At 32.5% G+C, this 17,598-nt stretch overlaps 1 protein-coding gene and 1 pseudogene across 2 annotated transcripts; both read right to left on the bottom strand.

The window, feature by feature from the left end:
* Positions 1-1,224: 1,224 nt before the first annotated feature.
* Positions 1,225-2,931, bottom strand: LOC147411381 (vacuolar protein sorting-associated protein 28 homolog 1 pseudogene; annotated as a pseudogene). Its single transcript, XR_015179988.1, has 2 exons — positions 2,771-2,931; positions 1,225-2,363 (listed from the first exon to the last, which is right to left on the bottom strand). The product of XR_015179988.1 is annotated as a vacuolar protein sorting-associated protein 28 homolog 1 pseudogene (transcript).
* Positions 2,932-11,359: 8,428 nt separating this feature from the next.
* Positions 11,360-13,216, bottom strand: LOC147411380 (uncharacterized). Its single transcript, XM_086447955.1, has 2 exons — positions 12,543-13,216; positions 11,360-12,014 (listed from the first exon to the last, which is right to left on the bottom strand). Exons 1-2 carry the CDS (start codon positions 13,120-13,122, stop codon positions 11,605-11,607), a joined length of 990 nt encoding a protein of 329 aa, XP_086304081.1. The 5' UTR covers positions 13,123-13,216; the 3' UTR covers positions 11,360-11,604.
* Positions 13,217-17,598: the final 4,382 nt, after the last annotated feature.

Raw genomic sequence — 17,598 nt, 5'->3', positions numbered from 1 at the left:
TCTTCTTCCTCTCCCCCTCCTCTCATCTTCTTCCTCCTTTTCCTCTTCTTCTTTTTTCTCATATTTTTTCCATGATTTTATCCAAGTGAAATCAAACAACGGAATTTAATTTTCCAACCCTACTTATTTTCCACAACTAATTTCCCATGGATTTCAAATTCCATGGAAAGTGACTTTCCATGCAATCAAACATAAGGAATTTGTTCCTTCTTTTTCTTTTCTTTTTTTAAATTCTAAAACACCGGAATTCAAATTTACTGCAAGTAATTGCTGTAGTCTATAAAATGGATTCTTAAACTACATTTGCTTAATTACAAAGTGATAAATGAATATTGTTTATAATTTTATATATATATATATATGTATATATACAGACAATCTGCAAACAAAATACCTTGTGAATAGATGTTAGATAACCTCTAATTACCATCCTTTCTTTTTTAACATTTTTATAGATAATTAAGATTCTCCATTACAGTACAATGTCCATGACTCAAGAGGTTTCATTGGATTTACAAAAAAGAACAACAGAAACTGATTCAAGTAAAAGAATTTTACTACCAATGCACTAGTATTGAATCATCCAAGTAGGTGCATTAGTCTGCAACAATTTATAGATGGCTTTTGTGGAATGAACAAAGATTTTGAATGCTTAATACCATCTTCAGTGTCTCATGAAAACCTGTAGCCTCTCCAAATGATTGAACCATTGCAAAAGCCTAATCCAAAGAAGAAAATTATTCTATGATCTCATTGAATAGGGGCCCCTGCATTCCAAATGCACCTAATAAACGTATCCTCGCCAATTTTTACTTTACTTTTCACATTAGCAGCAAATAAGAACAATTTCAAACCCCCTTATCAAAAAGACTACATGAATAATGGAAGGATTTGCAAAAGACTCAGGATCCAATACGGTGTCTACATGGCATACTTTAGTTGGAGATTAAAACACCCCGGGCTCTTAAACAAGCCGTTAATGCAGCCCAATGTGTTTATTCTCCAACCAAATTGTGCCATGTAGACACCATTCTGGATCGCAACTCTTTTGTACATGGAAATTCAGTACTTCGCAAACAACTCTTCATTGTTTAAGTATTCTACTTCTTTTTCTTATCTAAGGAGTGCTCTCCTGAAATTAATTACTGTTACATATCGGTGAAAATTGAATAAAAAGATTCACACACACACACATGCTTCAAAACAACCCTAAAAAAAATCCTGTGAAAAACAAAGCAGTACATGCAGCTATAAACAAGCTAAATTCGTTACACCCATGGGTTGCCCATTGCCAATTTCCCATAATCCATTATGAGGGCACAAACATAATCGAACAGGCATGAAGACCCATTCCAAAACATGATACATAAAATACATTCCTCACGATCAGAAACAAACTATTGGTTTAGACTTCAGATACCACAATCTGGACACTTCGCTGAAATATCCATAATTTGTTACAAAAATCGATTATATCTTTCTAAATTCAACAAAGGTTCACCTAGAAAATACCACATATAATACCAAATAAACCAAGAAAGATGAATTATAGTTGATTTATTACAACTTACAAGATCATTCAAATCGATCACGTGCCAGCATTGGGCAAGACAGACATGAACAAGTTATACGATGACTCAAGGTCAAAGTGAAGCTGCCTCGGTTGCTGCTCTGTAAGCTCGTCCGCAGCCCCCATCTTAGACAACATCACGATCCACTCCTCCATCTTTATCCTTCCCTCAAATTCCAATAACAATATGTTAAGCTTGTTGAGAGATGCTAACAAGTCGGCAAGCACCGGATGGACCTGATCAACCACAACCATGTTTAGCTTCAATGTGTCCATAGCAGTAATGAAATGCTGCACACATTCGGCAACAATTGCTGCAGACATTGTAGTGGGTTCAGCCGAAGCCAACCAATGCTCAAAAGTTGCGGGAACACCAGAAGTTACGAGGCGGTTAAGGGCAATGAGGCAATCCATCTTGTAAGTGTCTATGAATTGTTTGATGTTTGGGATAGTGTCTTTGAGGGTAGAACTCAAGGTCTTGAATTGGGCAATGAGGTTAAGGCAATCAGGCTCATACTCAGCCGAAGAAATAATGTCACGAACATAGGCCTTCTTGAGCTTCTCGGTTGCTTTGATTATGGCGTGGAGGTTGGCGAAGTTGTCATACATCTCTCGCTCACGTTTGTCGCTCCAGGGATTCACCTCCATTGGAGTAAGTTATGGATAGATTCCCAATCAATTAGGGTTTTAATTTCTTCTTTCTATTTTTTTTTTCTTTTCAAAAACTACTATTTGTTGTTTCTGGGGTCAAATGGAGAAGAGAACGGGACACGCGCACAAAGGGCCTTCATTACTGAAGAATAATCAGAGAAAGAAGATTAAAAATTATCAAAAAGAAAAAGAATCAAGCAGAAATCTCAGAAAACAAGATAATTGACATTCAAATTAATAGAAAAGAGCACACAATTAACCAAAGAGAACAACAGTAAGAAGAAGAAAAAAAGATCAAAATTTTAATTGGTGGTATAAAAAACAAAACCCATAAAAATCCAAACTTTGGAATTATATAAATAGGTTTATGTATGATTATAGATATATATTGAAAAAAAAAAAAATCCCTAATTTCAGATGAACAATATACAACCATATAGAACCCTAATTTCTTCAAAAACTCACAAGTCTCGATCTCATTGTAAAATAGAAAGATATAGATTATCAAAAAGAAAATGACAGAAAGAAAGAGTGAGGTGGGGAACTTACAGAGATCAAGAAAACGAAGCTTTTGAGTGTTCAGAGGCCGTTGCAGGAAAGAAAAGAGAAGAAGAAACTGTACAGAACAGAGTGGGAAATAGGTTGCGTGAGATCAGTATGCGTACGCACACGGCAACTCGGTATGAGATAGATATACAGACAGAGATAGAAGGGTAATTTTTTGAGATTTCACTCCATTTGGTACATATATACGTACACTTGTTTGCTCGTCCCTACAGTTACAAGCCTACGATATCGTAATGGCCATGTACTCTGACACTTAGAGTTTAGGTGCAGCTCGCCTCGGAGTCATCCGGGAACACTCATGTAACATTATGTAAGGCTCACTGTGAAACCATATCAGTCTCGTGCCAGGGCATATCTATTATGACATTTTAATAATAAGGGAGTATGACCGATTTCTACTTTTGATGTTTCTTTTTGGAAACCTAGGAAAGACTTAGCGTGCTCTTTGTAAGAAGGGTGTCTAGTGCTTTCCAATCCCTGACCTACACCCACGTTGACTCGAGTCCTTGCGTCAAGGTACGTGGAAGTCCCACGTGTCATAGGATCATCAGTTGCATAGAAACACATCTATTTACTTTTGTAATGTGTTATCTTGTGTAATCAATATTATATCAACAAAGTTGCCTTCGAATTTTGTTTTGTGTTGTTTTGTTATTTAATTTGCTTGCTACATTTGTGGTTTATGATCATTTTTACAAACTTGCTAGTGGATTAGCACTCCTTGCGTCACACAACCACGTTTCAAAAGAGCACGACTGTGACAAATAGCCACATCCTCTTTCAGGTTAAGTAGGCATAAAATGGGTTGGATTTATTTGAAATCCGAGTGATCCATAACTCGAATTTAGCAGAGATCTTTGGAGTACATACAAATAAAAAATGATTCAGATACGAATTGATGTCTTGTGACCTAAGTTGGATCCGATTTTGATACGGATCCATTCATATAACCGCTTAGATCTAAATTATACATTGCTTTCAAAATTATATTTTTAGATTTTTTCAAAATATCATTTTCTATTATTTTAATATGAAAATAAATTCTTAAAAAATAAAATGATTATAATGGTAAAATAGAATAGCATAGCAATTGACAAACAAGTATAGAAAAAAAAAATTTGAACTCTTTAGAATTATCTGACCCAATCAAACTTGAATTAAGCACTTTGGTTAGGTTGGATCTGAATCTGGATTAAATGAAATTAAAATGACTAGGATGTGATTTATCAAATAGGATCAGAGTTGGATTTCGATGCGAATTTGGTTTAGAATATGGATATAATTAGATTTGAACTTAATCCGACCCATTTTAAGTCTTATGATTAAGGAATAAAAAAGAAAATATAATAAATTTACAGGGGTATTATTGAAAAATATGTATAAGAGTAAAGGCAATAAGATTGGTAAGGTATTATTAGGAAGGGGGGATACGAGAAAAGGTAAAAAAGATGAAGGGTACCCTTGAAAAGGGAGGAGAGAAAATGAAATAAAACAAATTATTCCTCGAGATACATATGGGATTGAATCAGAATCTCTTTTTTATATGGTGTATTATTGAAAATGATGAAAAATAAAAGACAATAAGGTTGAATGAGTACTCTTAGAAATGGAGGAGAGAAAATGTAATAAAGCAGACATCATTCTTCAAGATGCTTATGAGATTGAATTTGAATTGCTCTTATGAGGAATAAACATTGATGGAAGATAACCTTTGTATTTTAATCCCCTAAACAAATAGTTGGAAAAGAGGGAAGACAATCGTCGTGTTTTCCCCCAATGTTTATCCTCCACAAATAAAGGTCCAGATTTAATCTCACACGTATCTCGATGATTTTTTATTTATTTATAGCATTTTCTCTTCTACCCCTTTCCAATAATATCATCCAACTTTATTGTGTATACCATTCTACCCCTTTTCATTAATATCCCTATAATTTCATTTTTTTTTTTTTTGTTGCTAGATTTCTATTTTTTAGGATTTAAGATTTTATATGAGCATAATAAAAATAGTAAACAAATACTAGAATTGTTTGAATAAGTATTATAATGTTTTGTAATGTTGAGATTATAATTTTAGCATAATCTTTGTAATGTTTGAAGAGTTTGTTTTAATTTTTGATTGGGATGTAATAAATAATAAGAGTTGTTATTGGCACCCCAACTTTTACTTATTTTACCCCAATTCCTTAAATTATTTATCAAATCCCAATTTCAGATTAAAACACGTTCTTCAAACATTACAAAGGTTTGGCTCAAATTATAATCTCAATGTACAAAACACTATAACACTCATTTAAATAATTTCAATTGTTGTTGACGATCATGATTAAGTTCATATAAAATACTAAATCCCCAAAAATATAAATCTAGTAAAAAAAAAAAAAATGAGAGAGCTTCCATTGGCACCCCAACTTTTATTTATTCTCAACCATTCACTCTTTTTTTATATTTATAATTGGGATGTGGTAAGTAAAAGTTGGTGTACCAATGGTAACTCTCTAAATAATTTTAAAATTTGGGATGTAATCAGTAAAAGTTGGGGTCCCAATGCAACTCTCATAATAAAAAACAATAGTTATCCCTTCCTATTGTCTTAATCTTTATCCCTCGTAAAGAAAAGAAAAAAATAAAAAATAATTTTTTATCTTTTTCTCTTCTCCCAACTCTCAAAAATACCCCTAACTTTATTGTTTTTTGTCTTCTACTTCTTATCAAGAAAAAGAATATTGAAGTGACCCCAGATTACAACTCAAACCTCACTTTCCCAATGTAAAAGTATGTAGGAATCATAAATGCTTTTCATTGAAATACGAGTGAAAAGAATCTATGGTTCCTTACATACTTCCACCTTAAAAAAGTGAGATATGAGATACAATCTTGACGTCACTTCAACGCGACTCTTTCAAGAATGCCCTTTAACTTTATTATTGTTTTTTCTCTTCAATAATATCTCTCAAATTTTATTGTCTTTCCTTGTTTTTCTTTATTATCAGCAATCCTATTTCATTTTTTAGTTTGGTCACTAAAAAAAATCAATAAATGTAAAATTTAATATAATTTTCATAGAAATAATAAAATATTAGGAGAATGAGTAGAGTATCAAGGGAATTTCCACAGAAAATGTATGGAATGTTAAACTAGACATTAAAATACATTCAGGAGAGATTAGACTAAGTCAAGAAATGTTAAATTATGATAAGAAAAATATGTGGAGTGTGAAAATAACACTAGTTCGACAACAAAAACAATTATAATATACATGGAAATAAGAATAATAATATTATACTAAATGCATCCACATTAATGTGTAAAAATGTATAAATGAACAAATTATTAAGTACTATTTCTACATATTATTATAGTTTTATTTTTTAATATGTACAGTGTTAATCAGATCTTGGATGTTTATAAGTAAATATTTTTTAAGAAAATGTGATATTGATTTCTTATTAATCATAAACCAATTTGACTAATTAAACATATATTATGTGTAATTTTGTGTACTAGTCGCCTTCAGAAAAAAGTCACTATTTCTACGCACCTAAGATGGCCAGTGTGCCCACTTCCTCGTTGTACACACTTAAAAATTGGCATTTCTCTCTATACGTACCTAATTGAAATTATTTTATTATGTTTTCTCTACACCCACCCCATTTGATTCTTCTTCTTCTTCTTCTCTCTCTCTCTCTCACACGCACACACATACCCACACATTGTTCTTTTCTTTTAGAAAGATTTTAAGCTTTGATCTTACTTGTTTATTTTTTCTGTTCTGGACGAGTCATACAGTTTAATTTGATTTAAATTAAATTTATATTTAAATATTTATAATTAAGTATTATCAGGAGGATAGATAAAAGCTAAATTAGAAATTTTTATTTTTATAGAAATAATAAAGGAGGATTATGAAATGATCTTATTTACTGGGATAATACACATTCCAAGCAATTTACAAAATTGGTGAAATTGTGGTTTTAATAAATTATAATTGTGAAGTGTGCAAATGCATATTTATTTGTAATTTAAAATATTTACTAAAGGGTGGTTTTGAAGATTACATAATAAAAAGATATTTTTATAATTTAAAAATTAACTAATTAAAATGATTTTAGAATTGTTGGATTGCAATTTCTTAGGTTTTGACTAAAATAATCCTAATTATATTAAATTTAAATGTTAAGGCGGGGAAGGGATTTATAACCACTCAAATTTTGGTGTCAAATCACTTCAACTCCGCCTTCTCTCGTTGTATAATTGTAAAGATAAGTTGCTTTTTGTAATTTAATGGTCAAAAAAGATAATAAGATGAAATATCGATTATGCACCTCTAGTAAGAGTGTGGGGACAAGGGTATTTAAAGTAGTCATGATAAAATGACGTACTAAAACATATGCGGTCTGTATGCCACTGACGTGGTAAGTGTATAGAATCACAAATCTTTTACTTCAGGATATATAAGAAAAAAGATCTACGGTTTTGTGCACTTTCCACGTGAGCCGTGTACGTTTAGCACATCATTTAATCATATTAGTCTTTAAAGTATTACAGTGTAAAAGCATTGTGATTTAGACATAGGTCCTGATATTTTGGTTAATATTTGAGATACATCCCCATATTTTCAATTTAATGATATTAGTATGTCAACTTGGTCTTTTTTTTTTATTGGTTTGAAAATGATCTAAATACCCTCATCTTCAAAATATTGGATGTGTAATTTTCGGTCTTCGATGTGTCAATATGATTATATTGTCTAAGCACTTTTCAAAACTAGTCGTCTCGCCTGATTCATTCGTCTCAAATGAGTTTTTAAAACACACTGTAAAGTCGGATTTCATTTAAATGATGGGTTGAAACTTCTACATGTGTTGCTAAATTTATCTAACTTTTTTTTTCCTTTATACAGATTAGTAGGCGGCATGTGCAAATGTGCTTGTATAAAAACATTAGGATTTATACATGATTTAAATTTTTACAATTAATTCAAAAAATTTTAATATAAAATCTAATTTTATGTCATTTAATTTTTTTATAAGATTTTTTTTTAAATAGTAATACTGAAGTGACCTCAAGATTGTACCTCACATCACACCTTCCTAACGTGGATGTACGTAGGAGTCATAGATGTTTTTCATGGATGTATGAGTGAAAAAATATCTATGATTTCAACAAACTTGCACATCAAGAAAGTGCAATGCGATGTACAATCTTAATGTTACTTCAACATGACTTTTTTTTTAATGTTAAATTTTTACTAAGATTGTATAGATTGAGAGAAGTGGAGAGAAGAGAAATTCATTAAGAGAAGAGAAGAGAAGAGAAATTCAAGAGAAGAGAAGAGAAAAGAAACTCTCCACCATGTTTGGATTGACGGAGAGAACTTGAGACAATTTTGAAAATTTTAAATTTCTTAAAAGAGATTTAGGGGCAAAGTTGAAATTATAAAATATTTTAAAATGATTTCTCTCTATTTCTCTTTATTTTTTGAGAGAAAGAAAACTCACCTTTTTCTCTCTCATCTTTTTTCAAATTTTTTTCTTTTCTCTCCCCACTTAATAATCCAAACAAAAAAATATGGAGATAAACTCACACCTTCCTAACGTGAATGTATGTAGGAGCCATAGATGTTTTTCATGGATGTATGAGTGAAAAAATATCTATGATTTCAACAAACTTGCACATCAAGAAAGTGCAATGCGATGTACAATCTTAATGTTACTTTAGCAGGACTCTTTTTTTAATGTTACATTTTTACTAAGATTGTATGGATTGAGAGAAGTGGAGAGAACATAAATTCATTAAGAAAAGAGAAGAGAAACTTTCCATCATGTTTGGATTGACGGAGAGAACTTGGGATACTTTTGAAAATTTTAAATTTCTTAAAAGAGATTTAGGGGCAGAGTTGGAATTATAAAATATTTTTAAATGATTTCTATCTATTTCTCTTTATTTTTTGAGAGAAAGAAAACTCATCTTTTTTTTTTCTCATCTTTTTTCAAATTCTTTTCTTTTCTCTCTCCCATTTAATAATTCAAACAAAAAAAATGGAGAGAAACTTATTTATTTTCTCTTATCTCCATTTCTCTCAATCCAAACATAATGTTTTCCTATATAAAATAATAAAAATGATATTTTTATAATTTTAAAAAATTAATTAACGTAGTTCATATCGTGGGATGGGTAATCTATTCCATTTAACAAGAATGACGTCAATAATGATTTAGATTAAATTTAAATGTTGGGACAGTTTTAAACTTCCAAAATTTAACACCTGTTAGGCCTTCATTTTTTTTCTTTTCTTTTATAAACATTAAAATGGACAAGATCATTGAAGCAGTAAGGGACAATGCATAGGTAACCATGTTGATAAGATCAAAAGCCACTGCCCCTTAATTGAACAGATTAGCAATCAGCATACGTGCCACTACGTGTCATACAATCCCAATTACAACATGCCCACTATGAGTAATGAATGCGATCCATGATCCATCACTAGTCACCAATTTAGTTGTTACTTGTTAAAGAGGGATGGAATCATGAATGATTTTTTGTTTACAGCCCAACAGTCATTTGACATGTGGCACAATTTGGTAAACATAATGTAAACGATCTGAATCAGAGAAATGTTATATTAAATCAGATAATAAAAATAATTTGAATAAATTTATCGATTTGAATGATCGAAATATGAAGAAGTTGATGTTCTTAAAATCAATATCGTCCACTTAAGATGATATCTATAGTGTAGTCAATCTCAGACGATTGATTTATAAGATTCAACAGTGACAAATTTATTAACCACATATTTGTAAATAACAAACCTTCTACAAATTTGATCGAATCAATCGGTGTACGAGCAGTGAGAATTAAAAGAACATAAGAGAGGAAGATTAAAAGTTTCTGTTTGCAATATGTGTTTTTACGTACAAAATTATATGATACACTTCTCTTTTATAAGAGTTAAAGTCCAAACGGTACAAAAAAACCCAACGATTCAATAAATTAAAAAGGGAGACGTCTGAGTCTTAATTGACATTGAGGGAATAAATATTTAGAGAGTTATCTCTACAATTCTCAAGAGAAAGAAAATCAAAGAATCTTTGATTTTTCAACTATCACAAATAAGGAAAATATTATGTTAACAAAAATTTCACTAAAAATAGAAAAATCATGCACCCACCACACTCAAGAGAAAATAAGGTATTGAGTTCAAATCACACAAATGACATTAGTAATTGAGAGGAAATTTTCCTTCTGCCCACAAATTTTAATTTTAAGATCTAAAATCTTAAAACGGGTCATCCAACTCACTTGGATGATCACATTGTCAATCTAACACCACAAACTTTTATATTTTATGGAAAACTCATATTAAAAAAAATATTTTTCAAGCTTGATCCATGGAATTGAAAATGAAGAGATACTAAGTACCCAAACTTAAAGTTAAAATTCAATGATGAAAAATAAAATAATTTTTTCATATTTTTTAGAACTAGTAAAACTTCATCCACTACAATCATATGACATTGGATCATGTTTTTGAATGACATAAGGTGATGGAAGTTTCCATTTTCCACCTTGAGTAGGATAAAAAAAATTCCTCTCTTATTATTTGTGTCATTAGTGCCATATGTCAAATGACTATTGGACCGTCAAGCAAAAGAGCACTCATGGAAACATCTAGGTTGCATAATGCCGTCTAGATGAGGTCAAAGTTTTACAAATCGTCAATTTTGACTCAAAAGTTGACCGTGGTGACTCAATTTAGATTTCAAGGTAACTCGGCCATGAAACTCAATGACACTAACTAACTCATAAATCAACTTGAAAGTGTATCTAGTTGATTGAGTATACAACGTTTTTTTGAAAACAAATATAAATATTAAAAAATGAATATTTAATTTAATATGTTTTTTTTTTAGTTATCCATGATAACTCGTGAGTTGCTGACTTAGCGAATGGGACGGTTGTCGAGTTGAGTTTTCGAGTTGCAAAACTATAATTGTGGTCCGTAATGATCTTAAAACAAAATGAAATATATATATTTTTGCGTTCTGTCAAGGGTTGTGTGGATGGTAGCTAAATTTAGGTCTAGAGAGTAGAGACAACAAGTCTTGCCGGTTATCTTGACTAAGTTTAACCATACCAGTCAAGCTGTATTAGAAAAATGGGCTCCACCCATTACGCCAAGTGTGCTGATTTGATTTTGCAAGTGTCAACCAATGTCGACCGTTCTAAACTCTGGGCCACTTTTGGGTTGGCCTTACAGAGGAAGTCCACGAACATTCCATAGAAAAGAAAGAGGATATGCTGGACATGTTGTCCTCTCTGGAGTCAGGAGGGGATAACATGGCAAAAACACCACTGCTGCTTAATTCTATTATGTTGAGATGTGGGCATGTTCATCATTTTATTTTTCTCTTTTTTGAAGAGCATGGTCAAGGAGGTTCATCACCAGTTTAAAAGTGCTGGGTGTTTCTCAAATATTGACAAAATACTCAGGAGTTATATCTAAATTACTCAAAATCTTAATCGAAGGTACTTTATGTCTTAAAATGCGCCCAAGTGTTCAAGTTCAATACATCATCTGAATCCGCTACTTTACAAAAGAACAAAACAAGCAACACACCTTGATTTATCAATCAAATTTCTTTACACATCCTTTATGTACGCGTAATTTAAAATTTAAGACCATATATTATAGAACTCCACCCCCCAACCCCAGCCCACCCAAAAAATAAAAAACCCGGTCTAACACCTCCTAATTGTTAATATTATGAAGTTTTTTTTTTTTTTTGAAAAAAAAAAAAAAGTATCCCCTAATAAGTTCCACGGTTAACCATCTCCTTGTATTGGTTCAAGGACTCTTGCCTTTGCAACCTCATATCTTCGTTGAATTTCTTTATGAACTCTTCCACTCGACGATTCAACTCGTCCTGACTCGGAGACGCCTCTTTTAGAAGCTTACCTGAACCTGGAGACGATGTCACAGACGAGTACGAGTTGTTGATGTCCTTGAACGTATCTGCTTTCTTCATCTTCTTCATCTTCTGAAGAGGGGATGGTTCTTGAGTTCCATCGTTGTTGTGGTGGCGACCGTGCGTATCCCACGTGTCAGATTTTTTCAGGTGTCTTGCTAGTGGGATTGCTCGACCGTCCGTTATCGTCTTCCATGTGCTCTCCAGCGTATCGTGTCGTTTCGGTTTCGAAACCCCCAATGCCTTGCCAGCTGAATAATTATACACAAATAAAAATATTAAATTAAATATTTGAATTACTATTCTACCCTTGAGCTTTTAAAGAAATCATCCAACTTCTTCATCCTCCATAAGTGCACATCAGAGGTATCTTTAGGAAAAAGGCCAGGGGCATTCTACACCTTTCGTGAAAACTTTTGGGGATTTTTTTTTTTTTTTTAAAGATGAGAAAAAATCAGAAGTCCTTTTCAATTGTTTCAGTCTTTCGCATGAACAGTTTTGGAAAGGCGACAAGTCGATACCAATCGTGAATTTCGGTTACGTGTCAGTTGCAGACTGACACAATTTAGTGGTAGTTACGACGATATTATGATTTTCTCGCGAGGAAATTTCCCGAATTTAACGGATAAGGAACTATCGATGCATCATAAACTAAAGGAAAATCAAATTTTACACATAAATAAATAAAAACTTTTTACTAACATGCGCTACGAGATTCCTGCGCATGTTAGAAGCATGAAAAAACAGAACACAAGGTGGAGGAGAGAATGTAATACTACCTTCAGGTGTCGCTTTAACGATTTTCCGGCTACCAAACCTAGCAGAAACCAGAGGTTTCTCATCTAAAAACGAATTCTCCATAGAATCCCTTCGAATCAGCGTCGAAGACGACTTAGAGATCACAAAATCATCCTCAACGTCCTCTGATGCCACCAGCATCGTCTTCACCTGCGAATCCATAGTCTCCAACTGTCCGTACACTTGCGGATCCAAAACCTCGAACTCCGAAAGTTTGTCTACAGGATTCTTCAACACTACTTCATCTTTGTATCCCGAAGTGGAGACGTCGAAATCTGACAATACGTCACCAGAAATCTTCCCGAGAGCCATCGAATCTGGCTGATTCTTGTCAAGTTTCTGTTGAAACCTTGAAGATGCAGCGATGGTGATGATGATACCGTTGATAACAACATAGAGATATGGTGGCGTAAGCCAAGATTGCAGAGAACTCCAAATCACTGGAACTTCAGAATCTATAAACTCCAAAATCACTGGAACAGATAGCTTCAGAATCATCGCCATCGATAAAACACCGATCAAGATTAGTAAAACCTTCAGAGAGCGAGTAACAATCGCCATTTTTTCGAGATTCAAAAAATCGATCGAGAAGTTGAGGAAGAGAGACAGATGAAGGCAGAGAGCTTATAAGCTGAGGTGGTGCAGTGAGCAAATGATGGTGATATATAGAGGTTTGTGGACGCGTTTCATTATCTAATCTGGGCCGTTGGATGTAAAAGAAGTGGTTCGAGGTTTAAACAAGGGATTGGGAGGAAGAGAGGATGGGCGTTTCCTTACTCATGTCAATGAAAGTTCTTTTACGGTTTTACCCCACGATTCATTTGAGATATTTTCTTATTGGCCCACAAGAGTGTCTTTTCCACCAGCATTAAGGAAAAGTAAGATTTAAAAACTAAATAATTAAGCCCACCGTAGATGTATTTCCTCATGATGCGAGTAAAAATCATCTATGGTTATGTGCCCCCCTCCACATAAGAATTGTGAGAATCACAATAAATCTTACGTCACCCCAACAAGACTCTTAAGTCATTCATGTAAAACTTATAAGGACCAAAATATCCCTCAAAACACCCAATTACCATGTTCTTGTTTGGCTAACATTTGAATTTGAGTTATGCTGGAGTGACCTCAAGATTGTAACGTGAAAGTGTCTAGGAATCATAGATGCTTTTTGACTTATAAATCGATGAAAGTATCTATGATCCTTACACACTTTCACTTCAGGATGTTCAATATGAGATAGAATCTTGAGGTCACTTCAACATTATTCTTTGAATTTTAATTTTCACAAGTTGAAATGAAGAACTTACCCTCTACCACATACCATCGAAAATGATCACACAATTTTTTTATTTTATTTTTTGACTTTGATTGTCTCTTCAGAAATTATCATTATAAGGAAAGGATAAAATATATTTGTATAGATAAGATTATATCGTCAGACTTCTCGATAGAGAATCACCTTGACTTTCAACATGTCCAAATCAACAATCCTGAGCGTACTTAATTGTTTAGGCTATCAAGTAATTGTATATAGAAATCAAGGGTGAGATCTTTCACACATAAGAAAAATATTTAAAAAAATATAATTGCTGATATGGCGTTGGTTAACTCCACATCTCTTGAAAGAAGAAAGTTGTGGTTCAAAAGGAGACTATAAAGTTAGGGGATAACCTCAGATTTAGAAAGTTTTGAAGAAAGAAAATCTATAAATAAGGATCAAATTAAGGTAAAGATACGTAATTTTTTAGACTCGTACTCTTACTTTACTAAAACTACAACACACTTGATTATTAGAGAGTTTCATAGGAAACCATCATGAGGGAACTATTAGTTGGGAGATTGTGGAAGAAGGGCTAAAGGATATCGGGATTTTTACCCCTCCCCCAAGTCATATTTTTTGTGTTGAATTTTTGCTTAGTTGCTCTTCATGGGTCACAAATTATTGTAAATTTTTGTACTACCAGCAAACCCTAAGGATGGTTATTATTTAAAAAACAAAACTTTTCCATCCAAAAAAAACAAGGGAAAGAATGTAATATTTTGTTATGTATCACAAATTATTACATTGATGCAAACATAACAAGTAGGTTAGTAAATCAATTGATTTCCTCAATCATGGGTCCTACAACAATTATTTATCAATAATTTAGTTTTATAAAACATGATTTGCATTGAAGCCAACAAAGTAGTGCAGCAGTTAATTTTGCTAGAGATTCAGTGTAAGAATTTAAAAAGATATATATAGAGGAAAAAAAACTTATTGTGCCTTGGGATTTGAGTTGATGCTTTGATTTACTTTTCTTCGGGTTGATCTGAATTCTTAGAATGTTTTAGAATATTCAAGCAAAAATACTCCAATGTCCATAGTACTCAAAGTTAAATAACAATTAAGGTTCTCTATCTTTCTTACTCTTTCGAGTTACTTTTGTTTCTTACTTTATCAGCTTTTCGGACTATAACTCCCGTGACCATCACCCAAATTCTTATGATTCTGGCATTTTGTTGCTCACATATCTAACTATTACTTATACATGAGTGGTGGCAATACTTTGTAATGGTCAATAGCGATGTTCCTAGATAACTACTTATTCGGACTTATATTCCTGGCTAAGAAATGAACAAGCTCGAGTGCCGACATCATACTCCTCCCTTATTGGATTTTGAAGATAATTGCAAGAATCCCAACCTCATATTTGATTTCTTGAGGTGACATTAGGGGGGGAGTCAGGATTTTTCCCGTGTGGGGGCAATAGTGACGAATCTTTTTATCTGTCGTAATAATTCATTATTTCATAGGTTTTGAAATTTTTTGTGGGGGACAAATGCCCTCATTGTAAATCCCTCCTTGGGTGACATGTATCACATTATGAGTGATACCAATTGATCCTTCCATGATGTAATTCCTGTAGAGTTGAATTGTTAATCTTAATATTTGCGATTTGCATTCTCAAGTAGATAATAATAATAATGTCCAGAATTTACTATAACCCATCTGTTCAGTTTTTTTTAAATCAACAGTTGAACTTGAACCGGACAAATTTGTCATTTTATATTGTGACTTTTATATATTTTTCTACTAAAAAAAAATTATTTTGATTCCCCTAAAATGGCGTTAAAGTAGTTTTCTAATTGAATCTCAACAACTACTATTTCGGGCTTTAATAACTAATTAACAGGATCTGCTTTCCGCGTTAGTGTTGAGGTGTATCAACAATTTGAAAATTAAAAAAGTGGCCCAACGGCCATATAATATGACCGGTAACGGGAGGCTTGTGTCATAATCCTGAAGCCACGGTTCATGGGTCCGGACCCACTCATGAGCCAACCTTGTGGATGCCCCACCTAAAGTGCACCCAACCCAAACGTTAGAAGATGGTGGAATGTTATACTACTTCTATGTGTTACAATAAAAGAAGCAAGTGACTAAAGCTAAATAAGGAAAGAATCTTGTGTGTGTTGGGCCCACAAAATAAACCATCAAACTTTACCCCTTTTCATCAAGACATACGTGTTGGAGTGACCTCAGACTGGAAATGTGAAGAAAGCCAGAACTCACGAGAGTCGGGCCCACTTCATATATTATGTGTTCTGATAATAAAGTTAAAAGGATATTATAAAAAAAAAAAAATAGTAAACAAAAGATGATAAAGTTGAAAGGGTATTCTTAAAAGATTAATATCGAAGTGACTTCAAGATTATACCTCATATCACACATTTTGACATGAAAGTGTGTAGGCACCATAATTGTTTTTTTTATTGAGATTCAATCCAGGCACGATTCTTCTTAGAAAGAGAGATAGGAGAGGAAAGAGGAAAAAATTGAAAAGACATTCTTTGAATAGATTAGAAAAAGGAAGATAATAGAATTAAAAGTTATCGTTGAGATTTGTACGGATGTTAAATCTCAAACTTTCTTTATATAGGGGGATAAAGGTAGTGGAGTCCACCATTATGTTTTGTTATATATATATTATTTTATTATTCTTACTTTCTAACGATATTTAATAATTTGGTGTAAAATAAAAAGTAAGAATAAAGATGATTACTATAACAATTATAAATTTTCCAAAATTACCAAATCAATCATATTTTAATTTCTATAGAAATAGTTATGTGTCCAATTTCCTAATTGCAGGTTATCTTAAGTATGATTGTATTGTAAACAAGTTGGTGAATTTATCTTTTTTTTCCCTCGAATTGAATGTAGATTAACAAGAATGTAAATAAGCAAATAATAAATGCTATCATATAATATATAACCTTCAAGAAAAAAAAAATTAGGAAAATGGGTGTATCTCCTTATTCATAAATATGAAAAGAAAAAAAAAGACGATTCAAGAAATTTTACAAAATACACCGAGAAACACCCAATATAGAACATCAATTAGTAACCTCATAATTACTACTTCAATGGCCTATATATCATTGGATTATCTTGTAAATTTTGGTTACTAAAAATGTCTTAGACCATTTTGGTTTACCATTAAAGTAGAACATAAAAGCTCCAGTTGTCTCCACAAGTTATACACGTCTCAGTAAACATTCGATCTACCTCAAGTATCACTCGAGTGGATTCCATATTCATTCTCTTACAGAGAAGTTTGGTTTCAAATAACTTTGGCTGCAATTTTAGATCATACACCATGAAATTAGTGATACAAATAGTTAATGTCCTTTGACAATTTTTTTCATTAGATTTATCTCAAATTTCATATAATATTTAAAAGTTCTATTCTGATATCCAAGTCAATTTTAATTTAAATAGAATTTTAAGTTCAAATATGAAAAGAAAAAAAAAATTATATATATTTTCTTTCATTCTCCATTTTCATTGAGATTTGGACCATACTTTGTTAAAAAAAAAGTAAACCTATCCCACTAAAGTGTGTTGTGTATTTTTAGTGCTCAAATGTCTCCCCCAAAGGGGTAGCTTTCGGAGTAATCCCCTCATGCAACAGAGTTGAGTTAGCTTTTTGCCCCATTGCATCCCTAAATACAGAGGGCAAAAATTAAAGAACTCGATGTATCGATTTT

The sequence above is a fragment of the Akebia trifoliata genome, chromosome 1 (genome assembly GCF_017979445.1).
Source record: "Akebia trifoliata isolate Shusen 1 chromosome 1, ASM1797944v1, whole genome shotgun sequence".
NCBI classification, from domain to species: domain Eukaryota; kingdom Viridiplantae; phylum Streptophyta; class Magnoliopsida; order Ranunculales; family Lardizabalaceae; genus Akebia; species Akebia trifoliata.
Note: the sequence above shows the minus strand (reverse complement) of the source record. Positions and strands in the feature narration are given on the sequence as shown.